The sequence below is a fragment of the Protomyctophum bolini genome (genome assembly GCF_963924005.1).
Source record: "Protomyctophum bolini genome assembly, chromosome: 13".
Lineage (NCBI taxonomy): Eukaryota > Metazoa > Chordata > Actinopteri > Myctophiformes > Myctophidae > Protomyctophum > Protomyctophum bolini.
In genome coordinates this window covers 38,225,192-38,248,619 of record NC_137874.1, presented here as the reverse complement: position 1 = coordinate 38,248,619, position 23,428 = coordinate 38,225,192, and the positions used below count along the sequence as shown (strand labels likewise).

General features: G+C 42.7%; 3 protein-coding genes across 4 annotated transcripts; 1 reads left to right on the top strand and 2 right to left on the bottom strand.

Annotated features, from left to right (window-relative positions):
• Window positions 1-1,542: 1,542 nt before the first annotated feature.
• LOC308327332 (cornifelin homolog B-like) lies at window positions 1,543-4,506 on the bottom strand. The gene is made up of 4 exons (XM_080780670.1): window positions 4,322-4,506; window positions 2,545-2,656; window positions 2,172-2,326; window positions 1,543-1,849 (listed from the first exon to the last, which is right to left on the bottom strand). Exons 2-4 carry the CDS (start codon window positions 2,648-2,650, stop codon window positions 1,727-1,729), a joined length of 384 nt encoding a protein of 127 aa, XP_080636796.1. The 5' UTR covers window positions 2,651-2,656; window positions 4,322-4,506; the 3' UTR covers window positions 1,543-1,726.
• A 4,425-nt stretch (window positions 4,507-8,931) lies between these two features.
• LOC308327328 (uncharacterized protein) lies at window positions 8,932-12,339 on the top strand. 2 transcript variants are annotated; one of them, XM_080780665.1, is made up of 3 exons: window positions 8,983-9,057; window positions 10,064-10,181; window positions 10,515-12,339. In XM_080780665.1, exon 3 carries the CDS (start codon window positions 10,773-10,775, stop codon window positions 11,361-11,363), a length of 591 nt encoding a protein of 196 aa, XP_080636791.1. In that variant the 5' UTR covers window positions 8,983-9,057; window positions 10,064-10,181; window positions 10,515-10,772; the 3' UTR covers window positions 11,364-12,339. The 2 variants fall into 2 exon arrangements, with proteins under 2 accessions (XP_080636790.1, XP_080636791.1); XM_080780664.1 differs by lacking the exon at window positions 10,064-10,181 and having other exon boundaries at window positions 8,932-9,057.
• A 7,331-nt stretch (window positions 12,340-19,670) lies between these two features.
• Window positions 19,671-21,451, bottom strand: LOC308327659 (E3 ubiquitin-protein ligase TRIM8-like; the record flags this gene model as incomplete). Its single annotated transcript, XM_080781180.1, has 2 exons — window positions 19,671-19,695; window positions 20,268-21,451. 2 exons carry the CDS (start codon window positions 21,449-21,451, stop codon window positions 19,671-19,673), a joined length of 1,209 nt encoding a protein of 402 aa, XP_080637306.1.
• Window positions 21,452-23,428: the final 1,977 nt, after the last annotated feature.

Sequence of the window (23,428 nt, the reverse complement as noted above, 5' to 3'; positions counted from 1 at the left end):
GAATAGCATCTCTGATTTGCATGGAACACAACTGTGCACGCATGGATGCGTGTGTGACATGTGCGTGCATGCTTGCGTGTGGAGTGTGGCCGGGCTATAACTATTTTGAGAAGAAAATGTGCCTATGTTAACAACATTATCCCACAGTAATGTATATATCCTATCCCCATTTGTCATAATTCCCTTTGAGTTTTCATTGACTTGCGGACTTAGGCCTACTTAAAGATGTAAAATATATTATGTATGTAGAGTGAAAACACTTTCATGTAAACTTGTAAATAGATAAAAAAGGGATCCAAACACATTAAACAAAAACAATACAAGGAGAAGGATGTCTCTCCTTTTTACGCAGGGGAGCATTTATACAGCATATACTTATCAAAGGTCATCATAAGACACCAGAAAACAATGTGACAAAAAGACAAAATAATTCCACCCACACTTTTATACCTGGTATAAACTTGTGATGTGACAATAAACTCTAAAAGTGTTTCAAGTATTCAGTATTCCATCTGACCCTGTGATTGAAATCATATTGCATATACAAGTCTCATTCACCACCTTACAGAAACACAAGGGGAAAACAATAGAATACAAGCCACAAACTATACAGCATATTCCACCTCAACACAATATTTCCCAAATGAACCAAATACAGGACCTTGGTCCCCGTAACACCCCCATTTGAAAAGATATGCCAGGGACCCCCATGAGAGAAGATGTTTACGGCTCTAGCAGTGATTCTCAACCCGTTTATTTTCAAGGACCCCCCAGTTTGACATGCATTAGTCTATACGGACCCCCATTGTATTGCATTTCTATCTCTGAGACCCCAATTTATGTTGATGGAACTGACACGCTCTCAATAGTTAAATTATTGTTACATAAATGCATTAGGCTATAGAAGTCTACACAATTAGAGCATGTAAAATAATTGTCAATTTGATCAACGTTTGCCTTATCTCTCCTATGGCACAGCAGGGAATTGTGGGCAAAATCATGTCCAACGACAACAAAATATTCTTTAGTTTTGGGTCTGCGAGGCAAAATCTCATCAAATGGTGGTCCGTGGCTTACATGCCGAACAACTTAAGTAATGGGCCTTGATAGGGTTGAGAAAATAAATGTACCTGATCGAGTACCAAGAGTATACAAGTACTCATTATGCTTCAAGTTTTCAAATGTATAAAACTCATTTGAAAATAGCTGATCTACAAGCTCACAATGCGTCACAACCATCAGCTATGGCCAAAATGTATAATAGGGCTGAAGTGGTTAATCAAAATCAGGTATAGGCTAACTAGTAACAAAAGTTTTCAAATAAATCTAGTGGAATTAAAGTACAATATTTGTGTCCGACATGTAGGCATATGAGTAGAAGTAAAAATATTGGAAATGCTCCAGTAAAGTACAAATACCAAAACATGTCACTTAAGTACAGTACTTAAGTTACTTTCCAGGCCAGCACCACTGATCTTAACAGGAGCAATACCATAATTATTTTAAAAATATTATCTTTGAAACCCAGATCATCGGTAGGCTCATCAGTGTCAGTGATTACACTGTGAGAGTTGATTTAAGGTTTATATGATTAATTTATTCAATAGTTTGGAATCATTGGCTCGGGGATGCGACAAACAAAAGTGTTGAATTCGAGGCTTCGCGGGGTGGAGCCATCGATGGAAAGTGAGTAGTTATTTTGTGGCGATGCCATTCGATCGGCCGCTCAAACGTTCTTGGAGCTGACGAGGACGATGGGGATGTGTCGTCTCTTCATCTCTCTCTTCATCTGGCACCAGGAGCATGGCGTGCAGCACGAGGTGTACACACAGTCTGTGCACATGGTGCCCTGCAACACAACACAACACACAGTCTGTGCACATGGTGCCCTGCTGCAACACAACACAACACACAGTCTGTGCACATGGTGCCCTGCTGCAACACAACACAACACACAGTCTGTGCACATGGTGCCCTGCAACACAACACAACACAGTCTCTATGGTGCCCTGCAACACATAGTTGGAGTTTGGAAGCATTCACTTTCAGCTGCCTCCCACATTATATTGAGTGATATGATGACTGACTGACTGACTGACTGACAGACTGACTGACTGACTGACTGACTGACCTGACTGCAGGCAGGCAGGCAGGCAGACAGACAGACTTACCTTGATGCCATAGCGTTGCCTCATGGACACTCTCATTGACATGGAGATTGGACGGACACAGCCAAAGATGTCCAGCAGAGGGAGACAAAGGCACTGTCCGTAGCTCTTGGTGAGGATGCAGGCGTAGCAGGGACAGCACCAGAACCCAAAACAACCTGGTTGGATCACGTCACACGTGAGTGCACGGTACGTATGAATGAACTAATATCTGACTACTATATTTCTACAATACATATACCATGGTAGTAGCATCCTCTTCAATGAATCAATCAATCAATGAATAAATCAATCAATCAATCAATCAATCAATCAATCAATCAAACAAACAAACATAAATCTAAATGTAGATATAATGAATGTATATGCAGCTTACAGTCAGCAATGTCATCGCAGCAGTCACATATCCCAGAGCCCCAGTCGTTGGATTCTGTGGACTCCAGCACCGGCTGAAGCTGTTTTATCTCCAGCTTAGAGGTCATCCTGATCTGAACACGCAAGACACTACAATATTATAGGATATATGCACAGAAGCCATTTTGGAAATAACTCTTCCTATTCACCTTTTTCCTGGGCTGTGTGTGCTCCACTTCCTGTCGATTTCATTGGATATCATTGGTCATCTGACCAGTTTCATTGGATTTCATTGGATCAAATCGACAGGAAGTGGAACACACACCTAGTTCCACACATGTGGAACCAAGGGTCCAATGGAACCAAGGGTCCATTTGGTTACAGTACAGTGAGTACACCCTCAGAGTTATGAGGTCCTTGAAATGTGAACGTTTGAGAACCACACTAAATTGGTATAACACCTGTGAAGGAAGTCGGGAAGAGGGCCGGAAGTTATTTCCAAAATGGCATAGGCCTAAACCGGAATGTGCGCCATAGAGCCTATTTCTATTGCATGCGTTGCATAACATAAAATGGAGCTCATAGCTGAAGTTCAGGAGCCTGACCTCCACCTCCAATCGGGTCACCTCCACCCGTATATAAGAGCCCATCCAACCCACGGTTCTCTGTTCTCACTTTGTCGCTGGAACAACATATTTTCAGGTGTATATTTTTGGGGGTCCTTGACATGAAAATGTTTGAAAAACACGTTTTTTCAGAAAACTGTCAGGATTTAGAAGGCATTTGTATAGAATTGTCCTCTTGGTCTAAATTAAAATTTCCCGTCGTGGGTCGCATCTTCGTTTCTGTTCATTATTATTCGTTCCGTTAATCGTTTCATGCATTATTCTTTTCGTTAATAGATGATGTTGTTTAATTTGGTGGTGTACGGTCCTTGATCGTGAATAGTGGAGCACAAAAAATTATTTCACCCACATGTAAATCTGTGATGTGACAACAAAGATGATCCTGATTCTGAGGCACATGAGTGAATACACAGGGTTTGATTTTGGTTTTATCCAGTTTTTGTATTGACCTGTACTTTCCGTGACATGTACCCATTCTATAATACTGTGAATAAAATCAACCTTAACCACATACACAGTACTCGGCCTATAGATACTTATTTGTGAAACATTGCAAAACAATAATATTCAATATGTATGGAGCCCCTGAGTGGCCATGGTAAGAAAAATAAATCGGACAAGATATTATCTCGTTCGGACAAGATAATATCTCGTCCGGACGAGATCATTTATTTTTCTTACCATGGCCACTCAGGGGCTCCGTAAATATGTGAGCTTGTACTCATCTTCATAAAAAAACAATCTATATATTTTGCCAATTCAAATTTGCCCAAAATATGGATGCCAAGGTTAATGTGGTTAACACAAGTGTGTACTGTTACAATTGGCTCTTATCAAACAAATATATCAAACATAATTTCCAAAAGGAAATACATTTAATTCAGTCATTCAATTGACCAGAAGCAGGGATAAAAATTAATAAAAAATAAATGTACAGAGGGTGGATATCGAAACACCCCTCACCACCCCCAAATCCCCCAAACACAAATCCAACCGTGTGATAAATAATACATCATTACAATTAGGCTATATACACAAAGTAATACAACTATAAGCGTAGATTGCATTATCTCAGGCTATGGCAGAATGTCAGAAAAAGAAGAAAAAAATATATATGGCTATTATGAGCATTCATTAAGTTTACTAGACAAGTAGACATGAGGGTGATCTTACCTGCGTGAGCGGCTATGCGCGCGCATGTGTGTGTGAGAGAGAGAGAGATATGAGGGGGGAGTGAGAGAGATAGTTCTATCTTCTTCTAGATAGATTCTACTGTACATCCCCTGATGAACTAGCCTACAATTATGTGCTTTACGATTAGACAGAGTTTATGGAAGAATGCACCTTCTTCTCCTGAAGCCAGCCCGACCAGTTAGTCCTGCACGCGTTCCTCCGAAGTCAGTCACGTTTGGGATTATTTTAATGTTATTCATTAAAACACCCCACGACAGAAAAGAAAATAAGGCGAGGCTGCAGTGACATGAGCACAGCCTCATGTGACTCTCCCCTCTATATTCGGACTGCGCACCACGTGTCAATTCAATTCAAAAGAGCTTCATTGGCATGAGAAAACATTGCCAAAGCCAAGTGTCAAAATACAATAAGAACTGTTGAAAATGGGGAGTATAATACAGTTGGAGGGGGTACAGCATCTTTGTAAACAGAGCTACTAATGTTACATTGTATCGTTATATACATTTAGAAACAAATAGCATTTTCTTTTTTGCAGTCACTTTGGGATAAATAGCAGCATTGTTTCTCAAGAATATTTAACATAGTGTTTAAAGGTAGCAGCTCTGTTTACATGTGCAGTAGGCCTAGCGTTCTAATTGGTACAGATAGTCGTCCTTAGGGTGGTTGTATTCCATTGGCTAAACCTTCTTTTGTCAGTTCACAAATCTTGTTGCTGTGTTTGCACATTTTTGTATTTCTCCCAATGGGTATGGGAGTTTTTTTTTGTCGTTGGTCATATAGTCATATAGTCATCAACTCATATTGGGTGTGTGTAATCTGTGAGAAGTATGTGTCTCTGATGTCTTGGTATTAGTGGGCAGGTGGTTAAAAAGTGTAGCTCTGTTTCCACCACATTTTGTGTGCAGTGGCGGGTGCATAGTCTGTCTTCCCTTGGGAGCGGGGTGGCGGCCTTTCTCTATTGCAAGGCTGTGTTCACTGAGTCTGTACCTAGTCAATGCTCAGGTATTCTCAGGTATTCAGCCACTGTATATTCTCTTTTTAGTGATAGATAGCATTCCATTTTGCTTTGGTTTTGGGTAGTCTCTTTCCAGTAGGGCAGGTCCTAGTATGATCCAATATAGAACAAATAAAGAACGTAAATTCTTTGTTTGACCCCCGCAAAAACGAATATGATTATTGGCAGAGTCGCTGAAAGTTTAGAATATTTTGGTGGCCCCGTTTTATTTTTTTTAACAGCATTGGTGGTCGTTGCATGAATTACCAGAACATTATTTTTTTGAATGTTCTGCCAGCTTCCCTGCATGTGCTGATCTGAGCACGTGAGGCGGTTTGTAGGGTCAGATCAGACTTTGAAGATAAGGAGGTGCCATAACTTTGACCTTAGTTATACGATGCAGATGTTCATGTTGGTTACTTGTACTACATACTATTTTCTGAAACACAAAATAAGATGTTTATTCTGAGTGGCTCTTTCTTTTTATAGTCTTTAACCCTTACGAATGCCTTCTATATCAGTGGTTCTCAAACTTCTTCATACCAACTAACAAGGACCGCCACAATTATATGACTCTTTTTGATACAGAGCCTACGTATCCCCGCTTTCATATGACATGAAAAATCGAACATCCAATGGCAGGCCCTCAGTCAAGGTGGGTAACATTATTGTTTTTGGCCACTGACACCCAAGATAATTTAAAATTGTCAGGAATGAGTTACGGAGTAGGACCCAAAAGCAGGCAACCAGATGCAGAGTAGATTATCTTCAAGGTGTTTATTTAACTATCAATCAGGGGTATTCAAAAAGGCAAAAACCTAGGCAACATCAGACACAATAAAGCTCACTCGACAAAGGTCTACGAACCAACAAGGACACACTGCAAATAAAGGGCTTAAATAGACAGGGGTAACAGGACACAGGTGAACTCAAAACACAATCAAACACAGGATAGGCTAATTAGGCAAACAGAACACAGGTGACTAGGATACAATAATCAGGTAGGTAAGACAGAACAGGAAACACCAACAAGAGGAGGCAGGAAAGCACAGAACAATACTACAAAACAAGGCACAACCAAAACAACAACAGAGTAAACAGTAAACCAAAACCAAACACCACAAGGCCATATACAGAACATACAGAATAAGTCCAAAACCTACTTAGGTTCCAAGTGTTCAAAGGCAACACGCATGACAAGCGCTTTCTTTAACATTCAAGGCATAACATTCAAGGTATTTACAGAACATGAACTAAACACAAAATGGTCATGTCATAATAAGAGTTCAGGGTTTGGAGCCATGAGTCACGGCTCAAATACAAAGGCAGAGGGGGGGGGACAAAAATGATGGAAAATATATGCTATTCATGAGATCTGCTGTTCTAAATCCAACATTTCTGAAAAAACCTATGTTTCTATAACTAAAATCCAAAATGACACAGATGTTTTCTCGGTTTTAATGAGTTAACCTGGTGTTTATTTTAAAGCTTTTTTTGATGATTCTCAGCTGTTGTAATACAGTAGGTGCCATTTTTGCAGTATCCATGTTGTTCTATTCCTTCTTTATGTGTCACACATGAACAATAAACAACTAACAGCTGGAGACAGTGTACAGTATATACCGGTAACTATTTCTGACAGCAAACGCACAATTCCATTTAATCGTGCAAACATTGTTTTGGTTCGATTGTGTTGTTCCCACTTTAGCTCAAGGCAATGCAAATGTATGTTTTCCCAGGCCTATAAAGTCCATTTGAATTGAATTGAATTGAAACATTGGCAATGGTCCAATAGAAACTAAGTCCACTGTAACAGCAGGAGACAGACAGTCACACTGTCTCGCCCTGCTGCCCTCTCTCTCTCTCACTGAACAAAGGCGATAGCATGCCAACTACCAGCTGCACCCACTGCTCATATTGTTGACATTAAACAATATGACTCTCTCTCTCGTTCTCTCTCTCTTTGTGTGTCAGTCATATAGCACAGAGTCAACAGCTTTCTACAGGAGGACTTAAGGCTTATTCATAGTCTCGATTTTCGGTGGTGAGGTGACCACCGGAGCTGAAATAACGTTGAGCGGTGGTGAGTAAAAACAGAAAGAAGGGCTGGGGGGGGGGGGTTGTGGTAATTTGCTCGTCACCGCGGCTCCGTGACGTCATGTTGTAGTTCGGTGGTCACCTCACCACCGAAAATATTAGACTACCGGTATATGAATAACGCTTTAAGGCAATTATATACAGTATAGCAGCAGTACAACAACAATGGTGCCAGTAGAGGCCAATGACAAACGCTCAATCAGGCATTTTCAGTAACACGTCAACATTCATCAACATAAAATTAAATTAAATTGGTTCAATTTGCACTCCCTCAGAGTTAATTCAAGTAATTGTCCATTTGGTTCCTCAGAGGAATCCTCCCCTCCCCTCTCCTCTCCCCTCCCCTCCCCTCCCCTCCCCTCCCCTCCCCTCCCCTCTCCTCTCCTCCCCACCCCTGCCCCGAGTCATAGCATATGTTTCTCATTACATGTTGACCCAGTTCTATGGGCTGACAAAGCAGAACAGACAGGAAGGACCACAGTGGAACCATGACCATAGGAAACCAGCACATGAGGTAAGACCTGTCTGTCTGTCTGTCTGTCTGTCTGTCTGTCTGTCTGTCTGTCTGTCTGTCTGTCTGTCTCTCACTCTCTCGCACACACACACACACACACACACACACACACGCGCGCGCGCGCGCGGGAGCGAGTAACCTCTCTGAACCTGTTGGTAAATCTTTGATCAAGGCAAATAGGGTCGCTGCTGCATGTGTTCGCCTGCGCATGCGTGAGAACCACATGCACCTTTACTGACATGAACTCTACTGAATGAACCACGTCCTTTACTGACATGAACTTTATACTGAATGAACCACGTCCTTTACTGACATGAACTCTATACTGAATGAACCACATGCTCCTTTACTGACATGAACTCTAATGAATGAACCACATGCACCTGAAGGCCAAGCAAATAATGACCGTTATCTCATACTCATCCTAACCTATAAATAGATACTTCACCTACATACCACCAGTAAGACACCTGAGGTCGCGTGCACTGGCCATATATGGAGCGTGTGTTGAGTGTACATGGGGTGCGATGAGGTCAGACCAACATATGGAACGTCAGAACAGGTCAGCTCCATATATGGAGATCTAAGGGTGGCAGCGCATTGTCTTGAATGTACAGCGTTTGATGAGGGCCCAGGTGGGGCCGGGCCTTAATTGAGAACTCTAGTTTTCTAGTTTTCGCCGGCTGCCGGGTGCGGCTGCATAACTTTGGGGCATGCCCGTCTAGAGTTTGAATGGACAGCAGGTCACATTTACTATCAGGGATCAAATATGTAATTAACTCAATGGTAAAAGCCAGTGCACTTGTGCAGGAAACCGGGTTAGAATCCAGAGTAGAATAGTCTAGAGTTTAAAGAATACTTCAGCCCCCCCCCCCCCCCCCCAGAGAGAGAGAGAGAGAGAAAAGGGGGGGGGGGGGGGGGGGGGTCGGGGGAGGGGGGCGGGGTTTAGCTAGTCATACACGAACTAAAGAGAAGAGAAGAGAAGAGAAGAGAAGAGAAGAGAACAGAAGACAAGAGAAGAGAAGAGAAGAGAAGAGAGGAGAGGACAGAGGGAAGCAGTGGTGAGAAGAGGGGAATGCGTGAAGAGTGGAGGGAGCCGTATAAACTCAGGTATGTGTCATGTTTCTCTGTGCCACTGCTCCGGTCCGTGCCACATGGTTCTGCTGTGTTTGTGCCTTATAAACTCAGGAATGTTTCATGTTTCTCTGTGCCACTGCTCCGGTCCGTGCCACATGGTTCTGCCGGGTTTGTAACTTAATGCAAGCCCTCTTTCATATCAAGGTCCATTATTTATTCTGCAGTTGAGCCACAGACCATATCATTTGATGAGATGTATATATAGCCTCTCAGACCTAAACCTTTTAATAATGTATTGTCGTTGGATACGAGTTTGTCCACAATTCCATATATGCCATATTGATGTTGAGTCTTGACACAATACAGGCAAACGTTCATCAAAAATAACAATTTGCGTAGACTTCTTCTAAATTAAGTAATGCAGATGTTCAGCAATAAATAATGAACTCTTGAGAGTTATGGACCTGTAAAGGTCCATTATGGTTTTATTTCACGCTCTCCAGAATGAAAGATCTACAGCATAAGGGTCCATTTGGTTGCCAACTCTCCATCATTTAGCTGGGGAACCACCTTGAAAACCCCTCAAGGACCACTCCATGTTGAGAACCACTGACTTAATGCATTCATTCTTTCCATGTGTGGAAGGATGAATATACCTATATAAATATGACAGTGTGACTGTACGCATATATAAATATGACTGTGAGACTGTACGCATATATAAATATGACTGTGAGACTGTACGCATATATAAATATGACTGTGAGACTGTACGCATATATATAAATATGACTGTGAGACTGTATGGAGAGTGAATGTGTGAGCGACATGGAAGCTTATGAAGTGGTTGAGCCGCTTTCCTTTCACCTCTGACCCAGATATAGATGAACTTGATTATTGACCTAAAAGAACGTGAACTCACACACACACACTCTCTCTCTCTATCTCTGTCAGTGTGTGAGAGAGTATAGTTCTCAACAGGGTTCTTCCAGGAACACATGGTATGGATTTATTATGTTCTTTGTCTTCTTGTCCTCAGCCGGCTTCCAGCGGCTGAGGGCGATCCAACTAGGGCAGGCCATTGTGAGAGTTTTAGAACAGGAATTAGGCTGCTCTTTGCTCTGGCAAACAACCAAAGTGCACGACTGCACGTGCGTGTGAGTGTGTGTTCTATCTATCTATCTATCTATCTATCTATCTATCTATCTATCTATCTATCTATCTATCTATCTATCTATCTATCTATCTATCTATCTATCTATCTATCTATCTATCTATCCTTGACATTTCCAGTTTGTGAACTTGTAAATGTGGGTTGGAGGAATGTGAACTCAACCTAACCTGTGCTCTCTAGAGTATACGCTATCCGCTGACCTCTGACCCAGGCAGTTGAACTTGAACCTTTAAATCACGATGACCCAGTGAAACTCACTCTCTCTCTCTCCCTCTCTCCCTCTCTCTCCCTCTCTCTCTCTCTCTCTGTTACACAGAAGGAGCTGATCCATGATATGAACCAGGTCGGCAACGTATACCAGAGCCCCCCTCGACGCCCCAGTGGAGCGTCACAGAGCCCCTCTCGCCCCCCCGTTGACCCAGTGGAGCGTCACAGAGCCCCCCTCGCCCCCCCGTTGACCCAGTGGAGCGTCACAGAGCCCCCCTCGCCCCCCCGTTGACCCAGTGGAGCGTCACAGAGCCCCCGGGACAGCCAGGCATTGCTATAGGAGCTGAAGAGGAACGCCACAGACACTATGACCTCTGACGCGGGCAGCAGCACCCCCGAGCCACCCGAGGCGCAGAGTGGTCCGGCATCATCATCAGACTCCCTGCTGACGGCCGCCAGGCTCGCACGGCGAGGAGGAGGAGGAGTCAGGATGGACGCCTCCCGGGAGTCTCCGCCCCCGGCCTCCCGCGGCCCTTCCTCCGCCGTCGGCAGCGCGCTCGCGCACGCCCTGCGGCTGCAGTGCCGCAGGGAGAGCACCTCCGCAGGCGGGAGGGAGAGGTGCAGGCAGACGGCCGGCGGGGACAGAGGTCCGTGCGGGAGAGAGAGAGAGACGGGACAGGTCGATAGAGGGACAGACGCCAGCAGGGTTCCTCCTCCTCCTGCTGGCCTTGCGGTCAAAGTCGTGCAGCAGACGGGTGCAGCGATGCTAGCCGACCAGGTGACAGACAGAGGCAGACAGAGCGCTTCAGGCAGACAGACAGCTAGCGAGAGGCAGACGAGTGCAGACAGACCGACGGCCGTGGTGTCTGTCTGCGTGTCCAGCTGCCGGAGGACATGGAGACAGGCCAGGAGATGGAGGGGGTCCATGTTACCAGCCATAGCAGAGGGAGGGTCCTGAACTGACAAGGACCCTCCCAAACACCCCCCCCCCCCAGACAGACAGACAGACAGACAGACATACCAGCCATAGCAGAGGGAGGGTCCTGAACTGACAAGGACCCTCCCAGCACACCCCCCCCCCCCCCCCCCCAGATAGACAGACAGACAGACAGACAGACAGACAACATAAAATAAAATACCATACAATAAAATACACCATTGTGCCTGTAACAGGAGAGCGGACATGGACCTATACTTGAAGAGCTGAGATTGTCTTCTACTCCAGGCTCTAGAAACAAACTGTGCCGTCTGAATACAACAAAGCATTTATAAATGTCTAAATTGCACATAAGCACACTATAGCCTGCTTGAGTAAATGACTTTGCCCCACTGAATGAATGAACAATACCGTACACTGTACTGTAGCGACACCTGCTGACAAAGACGTGTTACTGTAGCTACATTGAATGAAGAAATGCAAAGACTTTTCAATGTCATGTTTTTCATGTGGTGCAGCTCACTAGGACTATGAGAACATGAGTGTGATAAACAGCACTTTGTTTTGGGAAGGACAATGATAGCAGAGGCCTTCGATAGAACCTCTCCTGTGCATGCTTCATTTAAATGTAATGTTTTGCGTCCATTTATTTTTGTCCTTTTTTTTTGTCCCAAGCTTTCTCTATATATTCTGCTAATGCAAATATATTTTGTTCGAAAATCCATCTCAGTCGCTCTGCATCACTTAACCACATCAGATCTATATTTTTACATCTGTTAAATAACTTTTGACGTAGCTCATGATACAACGGGCAATATAGAAAAGAAAATGGAACTCATTCTCAATATCATTTATATCACAGTAGGTGCAGATACGTTCTTCTTCTGTAACTCCTCTATACTGTACCTCCCAGTCTCATGCAAGGGCAAGATCCCAGAACGAAGTTGGGCACATAGGGATCTTTGTCTTTTGGATAATGGGGCACAAACATACTTTTCACTATAGCGTAACAGCTTTTTATCATAACAAATGTTCTCAGCTTTGGTTTGTACAATATGTCCTGTGACCATTTGTTCTGAAATAAACTATAAAGTGTGTCTTTAACCCATTGAGACCTGGAACGCATCTGTGTCACCTTTATAGCTCTTAACCACTTTAACCAATTATTTTAAACTTTAGCTTTTTTTGTGAATATATGTGCCGCAAATCTTTTAATTTTATATTCTTTCACAGCAAACGTTTTTAACTCAAATCTTTGCTTCTGGGGTTAGGAACAACATATTTTGAGATGGGGGTCGGCAGATCATTTTTACATTATAATTAGATAATTATAGAACCGGCAGCCTCAGTCCTAAATGTCTTAACCCAATAGACGTGAGAACGATTCTACAAAATGTCTTCTAAATCATGACAGTTTTCTGAAAAACCCTATGTTTCTATGTGTCAGTGGTTCTCAAACATTTTCATGTCAAGGAACCCCAAAAATTATATGTAATTACTAATTGGCCACCGACCCATCTGAAAATATGTTGTTCCAGGGACCCCCGGCCCAGAAGCATAGATTTGAGTTAAAAACGAAATAAGGCAGACGCTCACTCTATTCTGTGATGCAGGTTATTGGCAGACACTCCCTAAACAGGCTTCACGCGCGGGCTCTTTAAAGGGCTTTGGTTTTCCCTCCACCCCCCCCCCCCCCTACACACACACACACGCTCAGTGACGAGTGTTTGTCTGACTCAAACTCTTTCGTGTTTGTTAGTAAAACAGTGAAATAAACAAGTTAAAACGTACCAACTTCCACCTCATGGAAGATGAGGAGAGTTATTGTCAGTGTTGTCAGCGAGTGGAAACTGCCCAGAGACATGACGGTGACAGCAGGAGGAGAAGTTTAATTATCGTCCTTGGAAAAAAAAGGGAGTCCAGACCATTCCCCAAGAGACCAGGTGCGTTAGCTTACCTAGCTACTACCTACAGTTAATTAGCTGCTTTAGCATTAATGGTTAATAGAGGTGAATTGTTTGTTTGTGTGTAATGTCATTGTTGTGATATACAACATGCTGTGTACTGATACTTGGTACTTGGTCACTAATTATATTTACAAAAAGTAAAATGAAAGAACTAGTCAGGATATAAAGCATTGTTTGTGTGCTGTGCCTGTGAAGTGAATAATATTGTGTTTGTTTGCTGTTAGGCAGAAATATCATTTAGGCCTGAAATTTAAAAAATATTATTTTCTTCTGAAAAACCTCATGTTTATATATCAGTGGTTCTCAATATTTCATGTCAAGGACCCCAAAAAATGACATGTAATATGCCTGATCCCCATTAAAAATATGTTGTTCCAGGGACCCCCCCAGAAGCAAAGATTTGAACTGAAACTCTGAAAGAATATATATTCAAAGATTTGAGGCAAATTTTCACAATTTTTTCAAAAATAGCAGACCTACAAGTTCATAGCGCGCTATGAGCTTGTAGATCTGCTATTTTTCAATAGCTAAAGTATAGCATAATGTTTAAAACACCAAAAGGGGTTTCCGCCCCAAAATGGCTTAATGCCCTATACTTCTTCATACAAGACTGTCACACTAAAGTATGAGAATAGGCATTTCTACAAGCTATGTGCAAATGTTTTTTTTAAAATACTAAAATAACAATAACTGAACAAGTATTTCAACTATAATTATTATTATAAGTCAATGTCAAACAATTTACAGTAATAAAACCATACAATGTAAAAAAAAATACTCTACTATATTCATGTAAAGTGTCCTTGTTTTTTTAAGGTGCTATATAAATTCAAGTTATTATTATTTATGATTTATGAACCCCTAATTGCTCCTGATGTGCAGGTTGGTGCCTTGCATGGTTTCCGCCGCCATCTGTGTATGAATGCATGTGTGAATGGGTGAATGTAATGCACAATCTATGTAAGGCGCCTTGGATAAAGGCGCTATATAAATGCACCATTTACCATTCATGATGTCCGCTCTCCTATATAGCTGTGAATGCTGGACCCTGAAGCCTGCTCTACCGTCCCTGGCCCCACTGTGCTACACCAGAATGCTACGTGCAGTGCTAAACATCAACCAGGATGAACACGTTACCAACATGCATCTGTATGGAGTGATACCGAGGGTGGGTGAGAGAAGATGGCCTCCAGGAGGAGGAGAATGAGGCTGGTCGGTGCCATTGACACTGGGATTAAACACACACACACACACACACACACACACACACACACACACACACACACACATTCATACACTGATTGCGGCGGAAGCCATGCAAGGTACCAACCTGCACATCGGGAGCGATCTTGCCCAAGGACCTGCTCTACCTCCTGAGCCACAGTCGCCACAGTCGGGATGTATGGAGGATGGAGAGGACTGGAGACCCCGCTGGAGGGCTCATCTGAGGACCAACTAAAAGAGGACTGCTCTATCTCTCTCTATCCATTGGTGGGTTCCAAACTTTGACCCTGCTGGCCGCCATCCATTCTTCTACAACTGAAGTAGAAGACAGCTCAAGGTACGAACCCTTTTCCCCATCTTTGCTGCTGCTGCTTGTGTTGTAAGCAAATTAAGCTGTGTGTACACTTCAAGCTGTTGCTGTCATTTTAGGACGCAATGATTGGGTGGCAATTAATGAAACATGTTCAGTCAGTGACTGTTTGTGTCTCTGGGATTGGATGCTGCAGTCTGTGTTGTGTTGTGTTTTTGCTCTGGGATTGGACGCTGCAGTCTGTGTTGTGTCTGCTCTGGGATTGGGTGGATGCTGCAGTCTGTGTTGTGTTGTGTTTCTGCTCTTGGATTGGATGCTGCAGTCTGTGTTGTGTTGTGTTTCTGCTCTGGGATTGGATGCTGCAGTCTGTGTTATGTCTGCTCTGGGATTGGGTGGACGCTGCAGTCTGTGTTGTGTCTGCTCTGGGATTGGGTGGATGCTGCAGTCTGTGTTGTCTGCTCTGGGATTGGGTCGATGCTGCAGTCTGTGTTGTGTCTGCTCTGGGATTGGGTGGATGCTGCAGTCTGTGTTGTGTCTGCTCTGGGATTGGGTGGATGCTGCAGTCTGTGTTGTGTTGTGTTTGCCACTGAACAAACTGAGTTGTTGTAACAGAGAATAGTATTATCATGTGGATCTTGGCCACTTCAATTAGCCTTTTAAGTTCAAGCTAGAGGTTTTGGGCTTTCACATGACGACAGCCATCATTTAAAAATGAAGACTGATGTTCATCTACACTACAGTTAGTAGATAGTTAGTTATTGTTACTAAGTGTGCGGCTGCTGTGTTGTGGGTGTGTTGAAGATTGTGTGTTGTGACGGCTATTGTTTAATGACTGGCTTGACGGCAAAACTTATCTCTATGTACTGGTCAATTCCTCATAGCCCGCCGTGGCCATAATTATTTATTTATTTCTTTTCTTGCTCTCGCTCTCTCTCTGGTTGGTTCATATGACGCTGGCTTGTGTCAACACCTCTGTCAATGTAGGCCTTTTCTTGAATCCTGCCAAGCATGTAGCCTCATCCTTCTCTCTCTCTCTCTCTCTGCACGTAGCCTCATCCTTCTCTCTCTGTCTCTGTCTGTCTGTCTGTCTGTGACCCGACCCGACCCGACCCCTGGTATACTGTAGGTCCCTGTAGAGTAGACAGAGGTGGTCCGTCCATGTGACACCTAGTTAGTACATTGTTGTGCAGACTGACTCCATCCAGGGCCCTTGTCCTGTGTGTCCATGTCTCTGCCCCATACAGAAGGTACCGTACAGCAGCACTGATGACTGCTGTGTGAGAGAGGGACACTTCCTTTGTCTTGTATGTGTAGGACATGTTAGTGATGCGTGACGCGTGGGTTCATAGTCATGTCCAAGCACCCAATTATGTGTGACAATTAATCATAAACTTATATTTGTAATCGTTACAGCCCTACCATTTGGTGTAAGAGCGTGTGTCCTTATTATGGAGAGAAAGTGTGGGTACCTGAGTAATAAAAAATAACATACAAAAAATAGCGGCAATACAAAATGCCATCCTACAATATTTAATACAACAATTACGTTTCGAAATACATTTTATACCCATGTCCTGCTTTCCTTTTTAAATATGCTTTATTTAAATTATTCATGGCACTCATATTACATTGAGTTTGGCAGTACAGTAGTAAGGAATTGCAATACACACACAGAGTGTTGGTATCAGTTTTTCTGTCAGTTACTATTTGTATGAAGACCACCTCTCCAGAGATGGCCCTTCTGATCACTCCTGGTGTTCCAGATCTTATTGACCACAGTGCAAACCACAGCCCAATAGAAGTCTTGTTCCATAGCAGACATGTTGTACCAGCAGACACTGGTACAAAATGCTGCTGCCCGCCTCCTCACCGGTACCAAAAAAATATGACCACATCACACCAGTCTTAATTTCACTTCATTGGCTCCCCATAAAACAGAGAATCGATTTCAAGATTATTTTATTCACCTTCAAATCCCTCAACGGCCTGGCCCCCCCATATATGGCCGAACTCATCCACCAATACCACCCCACCAGAGCTCTGAGGTCTGCGGACCAGTCATTGCTGACCGTGCCAACGTCACGCACCCTCAGAACAAGAGGTGACCGCGCTTTTGCGGTGGCAGCCCCTAAGCTCTGGAACAACCTCCCCCCCCATATTAGAGCTGCTCAATCTATCAATATATTCAAATCCCTTCTCAAAACGCACCTTTTTTCCCTTGCTTTTAATGTGAACTGATTTTAAACTTTTTAGCCAATGCATATTATTTGAATTTGTTTATTGTTGTTTTTGTTGTAAAGCACTTTGGTCAACTTCGGTTGTTTTATATGTGCTATATAAATAAAGTTTTGATTGATTGATTGATGGTTTTCCTCAAAGACTCCATACAATACTGCATTATAAGTGCGATATAAATGCGCATTTAAAATTATGTATATATAAATTATGCGATAAATTACATATAAAGTAGTACATTAAATACATTTATAATGCGAATGTTAAAAAACGATCTGTGGCATTTTCTCCCATACATCTCTAGACCTCTGACAGTCCACTAGCAGGTTCTCTATGGTTTCATCTGGGTTACAGTTTGCATCCGGGCATTTAACAGTTTTTACAGTTTTTACAAAACAACTCCAAAACAACTCCATTTGACCACCTCCCTTAATGACATCCCTCTTTTTTATGGATATGCTTTTACTACCAATGTTCTTTAAACATACCTGTTTTTGTTTTTCATCAAGATTAATTTTTTCCCTTAACTTGTATATATATTGCCATTATAAGCTCATTTACAGGCAATTTGTTTAATTTTATAAGACATGTTCATTTTTCTCTCAGTTCATCATTTTGTTTTTCAGTGTTAAAGCAAAATAGGGGGGAGTGAGCGAGCGGGTGAGCGAGAGAGAGAGAGAGAGCAGGTCTTTGGGTTTAGGGATAGTGTGATAGAGAGACATCGTATGCACCCACTGGACTCACGTGTCCCAGGAATGGGTGGACCAAAGGAGAATTAAGTTCCCATCCCAGCTCCATTAGTTTTGATAAGAAGTATTTTACATTGGGTAAAATATACCCGTGATTAGTGATGGTGTAACAAAAACGATGTTTAGTGTTCAGGGTTAACCCATTTAGACCTGAGATGTATGCTTCTGTCAGTGGTGCTCAACCTTTTTTATGTCAAGGACCCCCAGAATTATCTGTATTTGGCCGCGGACCCCCAACTGAAAATGTTTTTCCAGGGCCCCCTGCGACAGTGAGTGAACAGAGAGAGAGAGAGAGAGAGACACATTGGGTCTTCCCAGGATGATGGTTAGCCTCATTAAGTCAATGTAATACAGCTGTGATGTGAACACGAACAGTCATTCAATTCACAACTCAACACAAATTGTCACTATGAATCAAAACAAATCAACACAGTGTGAACACACGCACGCACGCACACACACACACACACACACACACACACACACACACACACACACACACACACACACACACACGCACGTGTCACAAGCACATGCACACACACACACACACACACACACACACACACACACACACACACACACACACACACAGAGATATGTAATGTTTAACATTAGCTAGAAGCATCAAGCCACTTGGCAATATAAGCAGAGAGCTGGATCAGCAGAATGTGCAGTGGAGATGAGAGTTATATTGGCTCAACATTATGCCATGAGTAGCGTGGTATCTGCAGGTACAGTACAGTTAAGTACTGGACTACTGTAATGCCTTGTACGCTGGTTTAAACCAAGCCTCTCTTGCTCGACTCCAGCTAGTCCAGAACTCAGCCGCTCGTCTACTCACAGGTACTCGCAGACGTGAGCATATCACACCTGTCTTGGCCTATCTTCATTGGCTCCCTGTCCGCTTCAGAGTGGATTTTAAAATTATTTTATTTGTCTTTAAATCTATTAACTGTCTGACTGCCCCCTGGTTCAGAGAGAGAATTGTGTGTGTACATCTTTTTGCCTGTATTTAGGCCATGTGCTGGATGTCTGTTTTTAGGTCCTGGACGTCAAGGCATCAATGCCAATATCAAAGAGAAAGAAACATCTGCAAGAGTTTTTAGAGCTCAACAGGCTTACTTTATTATACGGCAAGAAGCCACAATGTTTCGACCATTTAGGTCTTCATCAGGCAAATGTTATAATGACAGAAAGCAGTACAAATCAAAAATCTATCTATCTATCTATCTATAGCAGACCTGGGCATTACACAGCCCCGGGGCCACATACGGCCCTTTGGCTGACTCTGACTAGCCCGTGAAAGTATTCTTGGAAATTTGAAAATTAAACACACTTTCTAATTTTACCTTATGCGTGGACTAAAACCACATTGCTTTTATTTTTAAGCCGGTTTATTCACGTACATGTTTCCTGCCGAGAATTGCATGTGATTGACTTGTTTGTTTGTTTACCATTGTTTTGGAAGGTTTGATTGAATTAATTACATTTTTGAAAGGCAACCTCACTTTTTCATTATATTTATATCCTAATGTATGTCACTCTAGTGTAGTCTGTTGTGTTGCCTTTCAATTGTTGAAAGGCAAAGGCCTTTAAATTGTTAATTGGCAAAATGTACATAGCCTACTTTTATTAGAATGACTGTTGTGTTTTTTTTCTTTCTATGAAAGCATGGGATCATAGCAAAATAATGATGTATTGGTTAATTAGAGTGAATGCAGCTTATAGAACTGAAGTCAAGTTAAATCTCTTAAAGAGTATCTCTCTCATTCAGAGAGAGTACTACAGACAGTCAACTATGCCATTATGCATAGCAGGGGTTTTACGTCTCTGAGTGTGACTAGTCTTTGTTTGATGACCTCTGACTGGGACCAGAAGAAAAACCACTAGCATAAACACAACCGTTTTTCAATAAAATCTCATTGCTTATACATCTTTCTTTGAGATTTATAAAAAATCTGATATTTTCCCCTCGATTCTGATCTTTTGAAAATCATGAGATCGGAGCCGATTTCCGATCACCCGATCCGATCGGGACAACCCTGTATTATACAATTTACTTCTACTCCACTACATCTCAGCTTCAGAAGCAAATAATATACTTTTCACTACTTTGAGGATTTTAATTACTTTGTAGATATTAATTGGCTAAAAATGCATTTAAAAAAAGGCATTAACCAATTAAGGCTATTTGACAAAAAAGCTGGATGGGTAACAGAGGACCCACGCACATTTACATTTATCTAATTATAATCATAATTCATAATCATCACAGTCAGGGCACAAGTGAAACATTGTGCGTGGAGGTCTGTATCTGGTCTGTATCTGGTTCTTCTTCGTAATATATGTTGCAAAATCGCACCCACAGCTATGACATGTTACAATTGTTTTCTGCCTAGGAAGGAAGGACTGCGGCCGTTGACGATATGGTTCTAACACAGCGAATGGCAAAGCTTCGCTTGAGGAAGGGGCTTTTTGGGAGCGGGGGTTTGGGGCAGAAGGCTTTGGAGACATGGGGGAAGGTAGGGTTACTTGACGATGACGTTCTTCCAATTGTTTAATCAGTGCCTCCATCCCTTCATTTAGCGTCTTCTCCATCTTAGTCACAGCTGCTCTCACAGTCCCAGCAGAGATCTTATTGTTCATAAGGACTTCAGACCAGTCAGAACAAGGTGGAGTGGTGGATGGTGATGGAAGGCTGTAAATGAGGACTTCAAGGTGGTCTTCACTGCGTGAAAGCTTCTCGCACTCCATGCTAGTCATCTGCAGTTCAGAGATCTCCTGTTGAAGCTCTGTGATCGACTGCTCAGCCTTCTGCTGTACTGCTTTCTGCTTCCTTTCGATGGCCTCCAGTAGCTCAGCCATCCTCTCCTGAATGGAGGCCACCAGAGCAGTGAGGACCTCCACGCCATCGGCTGTCTCCTTCTCTGCCTCTTCCTTGTTGACTTCTGCTGAACGTCTGATCTCCTGGAGCTTCTGCTCCCTCTCCTGGACCTTTTGTTCACACTCCGCTGTGGTCTTCCTCATCACCTCCTTTCTCTTTCCACTCTCGTCCTCCAAAGCGACCACTCTGTGGCTCCTGTGGTCCGTTTGTGAGCACAGCATGCAGATGCACCTCTGCTCCTCCCTGCAGAAGAGCTCCAATATCTTGTTGTGTTTCTTGCACATCCTGTCCTCCAAGCTCCCCAGGGGTTCCACCAGCTGGTGGGTCTTGAGGGTCTGAACTCTACGGTGTGGTTCAAGGTGAGTCTTGCAGTAAGAAGTCAAACAGACCAGGCAGGTCTTGACAGCTTTCATCTTGGGGTCGATACAGAAGTCACACAACATCTCCCCTGGAATATTGTCTTCTCTCTCTTGCTCTTCTGTCACCTGCACTGACTTCCTGTAGTGATCGGCCATATCAGCGATGAAACAGTTGACACGAAGCTCAGGTCTTCTGTTGAACTTCTCCTTGCACATTGGACACTGGCAGAGTCCACTGGCAGTGGAGTTCCAGCAGTCTGTGATGCAGGCCTTGCAGAAGTTGTGTCCACATGGAAGAGAGACGGGCTGGGTGAACACACTTAGACAGATGGAACACAGGAACTGATCTTCAGACAGGTGGCTGCCAGCTGTCGCCATGGCTGAAGAGGAAATGAAACAGCACAACATGATGTAATTTAAAATATTTTAAATGTTTTGTGGTTTTGTTAAATATCATTTTTATTGTGACTTTTTGCATCACTTCACTCACAACATCACCACATTGCCGACATGGCATCAAAGTTGCATGACAACTAAACGGGTATTGCATAGTAGGGTGGGATATGTATTCCAGATTTTCATTGTTCCCAACTTGCATCATTCCCATCACAGCTGTGTATAAATTGGGTGTAATACTTGCAAACCTGACAAATTGGGGAGGGTGTGTGTGTGTGGGGGGGAATCTGGTTCTTCTACTTAAGTCTATTTCCTCATTAGTGTTTCCTTGTTCACTTAAAACTAAGGGTGCAGTTATTAATAATCTCAAATGACTCACTCACAGATTCACGACATAGCATGGATCTGACATGAGCCCAGCTTTCACCAGAGCAGAGTCTATAGTCTGCAATTCGTTCAGTGCAGCCTGCCTTTTGCTTAATTTTTTTTGTATCCTATATCACCCATTTTAGCATCCCTACACTGGCACTGGAATTGCAACATTCTGAGCTTAAAGATACGTTAATATTGTTTGGTTAAAACAAAAAGGTTTTTTGTTAAAAGGTTAAATGTGAAATTGATAGAAAGTATTTTTTTGGGGGGTGAACTACTGCTTTAACACTTATTTTCACAAAACAAAACATCTCTTAACCTACTACATTTAATGTATAATATTGTTAGGGACTTGTTGAGCATGCTCAAAAACACCATGCAGCCAGAAGACAGAGTCCAATATAATAAAATTATTATTATTTCCAATCAGTCCGACCAAGTAGTCTTAACATGGGTGCATAAAATAATATAAAACATCAACATCTTTTCACCAAACTTTGCAGAATTGTTGACGGTCATATCACACAACAGAAAAATGTTACTTTGTTTACCCAAAATGGGGCATGGCCTTCCATGATTTGACCATGAAAACAAAATGGCAGTGCAAGTGAGCTAATTACTTTACACCAACCGGCCTACCCATTTCCCCCCAGAACAAGGTCAAACGTGTCACTTCTTATTCCTCGTGCTACATTACGTGAGAAATGGACAATGAAAAATATTTACCGTAGTCTGTTTTTATTAGTTGCATCGTTAACTTACTCCACTGCATGGACAGAGAGATGCAGTGAACCGAGTTAAAACCAGAGCATGTACTTCACCTGCTTTCTATTTGTTCATAATGCTGCCCTTAATGATCTACTATAGTCATACATGGTCCTCCTTTATGTAACTTTATTCAGTTGGATTTGTAATAATATCCAACTGTATTACAGTAATAATAAGACTAGTAGCCTATACGTTTTATCTCATGTTGAGTTCTTACCTTGTTAACTTCCAACAAGCGGATGCAGGTCTCTATAGGCTTAATTGTCCTCCCGCGTCAACATGCACTGACAAGTGAGTCACGAAGACTTTAATCAATGACTATAAATCTGGACAAAGGTTAATTTCCTGCGTCAGAGAGCTGCAAAATGACTGATACGATATCAAAGATCTCTGTTGCTACAGTTGAAAGTGAATTCCTACGATTCCACCTATCCTGCATTATAATGCAGTGGTTCCATGACCAATGACAAAAAACTCCCATATCTGCTGGGCGAAGTACAACAATGTGCAAACACAGCAGCAAGATTTGTGAGTTGCTGTGATAGGAGAAGGATATCAAATGGAACACAACCACACTGAGCCACACTGGTGTGGTGTATGACAAGTTCGTAGATAAGGCAGATTTTCAGAACTTATGCTTATTTAGCGCTGAAGGCAAATTGTGTTTATTTATGGCATGTTTTGTAGGGCTATTAAGGGGCGGATTCCTGCATCGATTCCTTCATAATGGCATTCTGTTTCTGCTACTGTGCTACTTCCGTGTTGGATATAGCAGTGACATCACGATGAACAACGATGAACCTCTGCCCCAGAATTTCC

Bases quoted from the DNA above. Each gene is read 5' to 3' on its own strand.
- LOC308327328 (XM_080780664.1), top strand. From the start codon at position 10,773: ATGACCTCTGACGCGGGCAGCAGCACCCCCGAGCCACCCGAGGCGCAG.
- LOC308327332 (XM_080780670.1), bottom strand. From the start codon at position 2,650: ATGACCTCTAAGCTGGAGATAAAACAGCTTCAGCCGGTGCTGGAGTCC. The intron at 2,327-2,544 runs GTAAGCTGCATA...TGATCCAACCAG, and splicing joins CTGCGATGACATTGCTGACT to GTTGTTTTGGGTTCTGGTGC. The intron at 1,850-2,171 runs GTAAGTCTGTCT...GTTGTGTTGCAG, and splicing joins GGCAACGCTATGGCATCAAG to GGCACCATGTGCACAGACTG.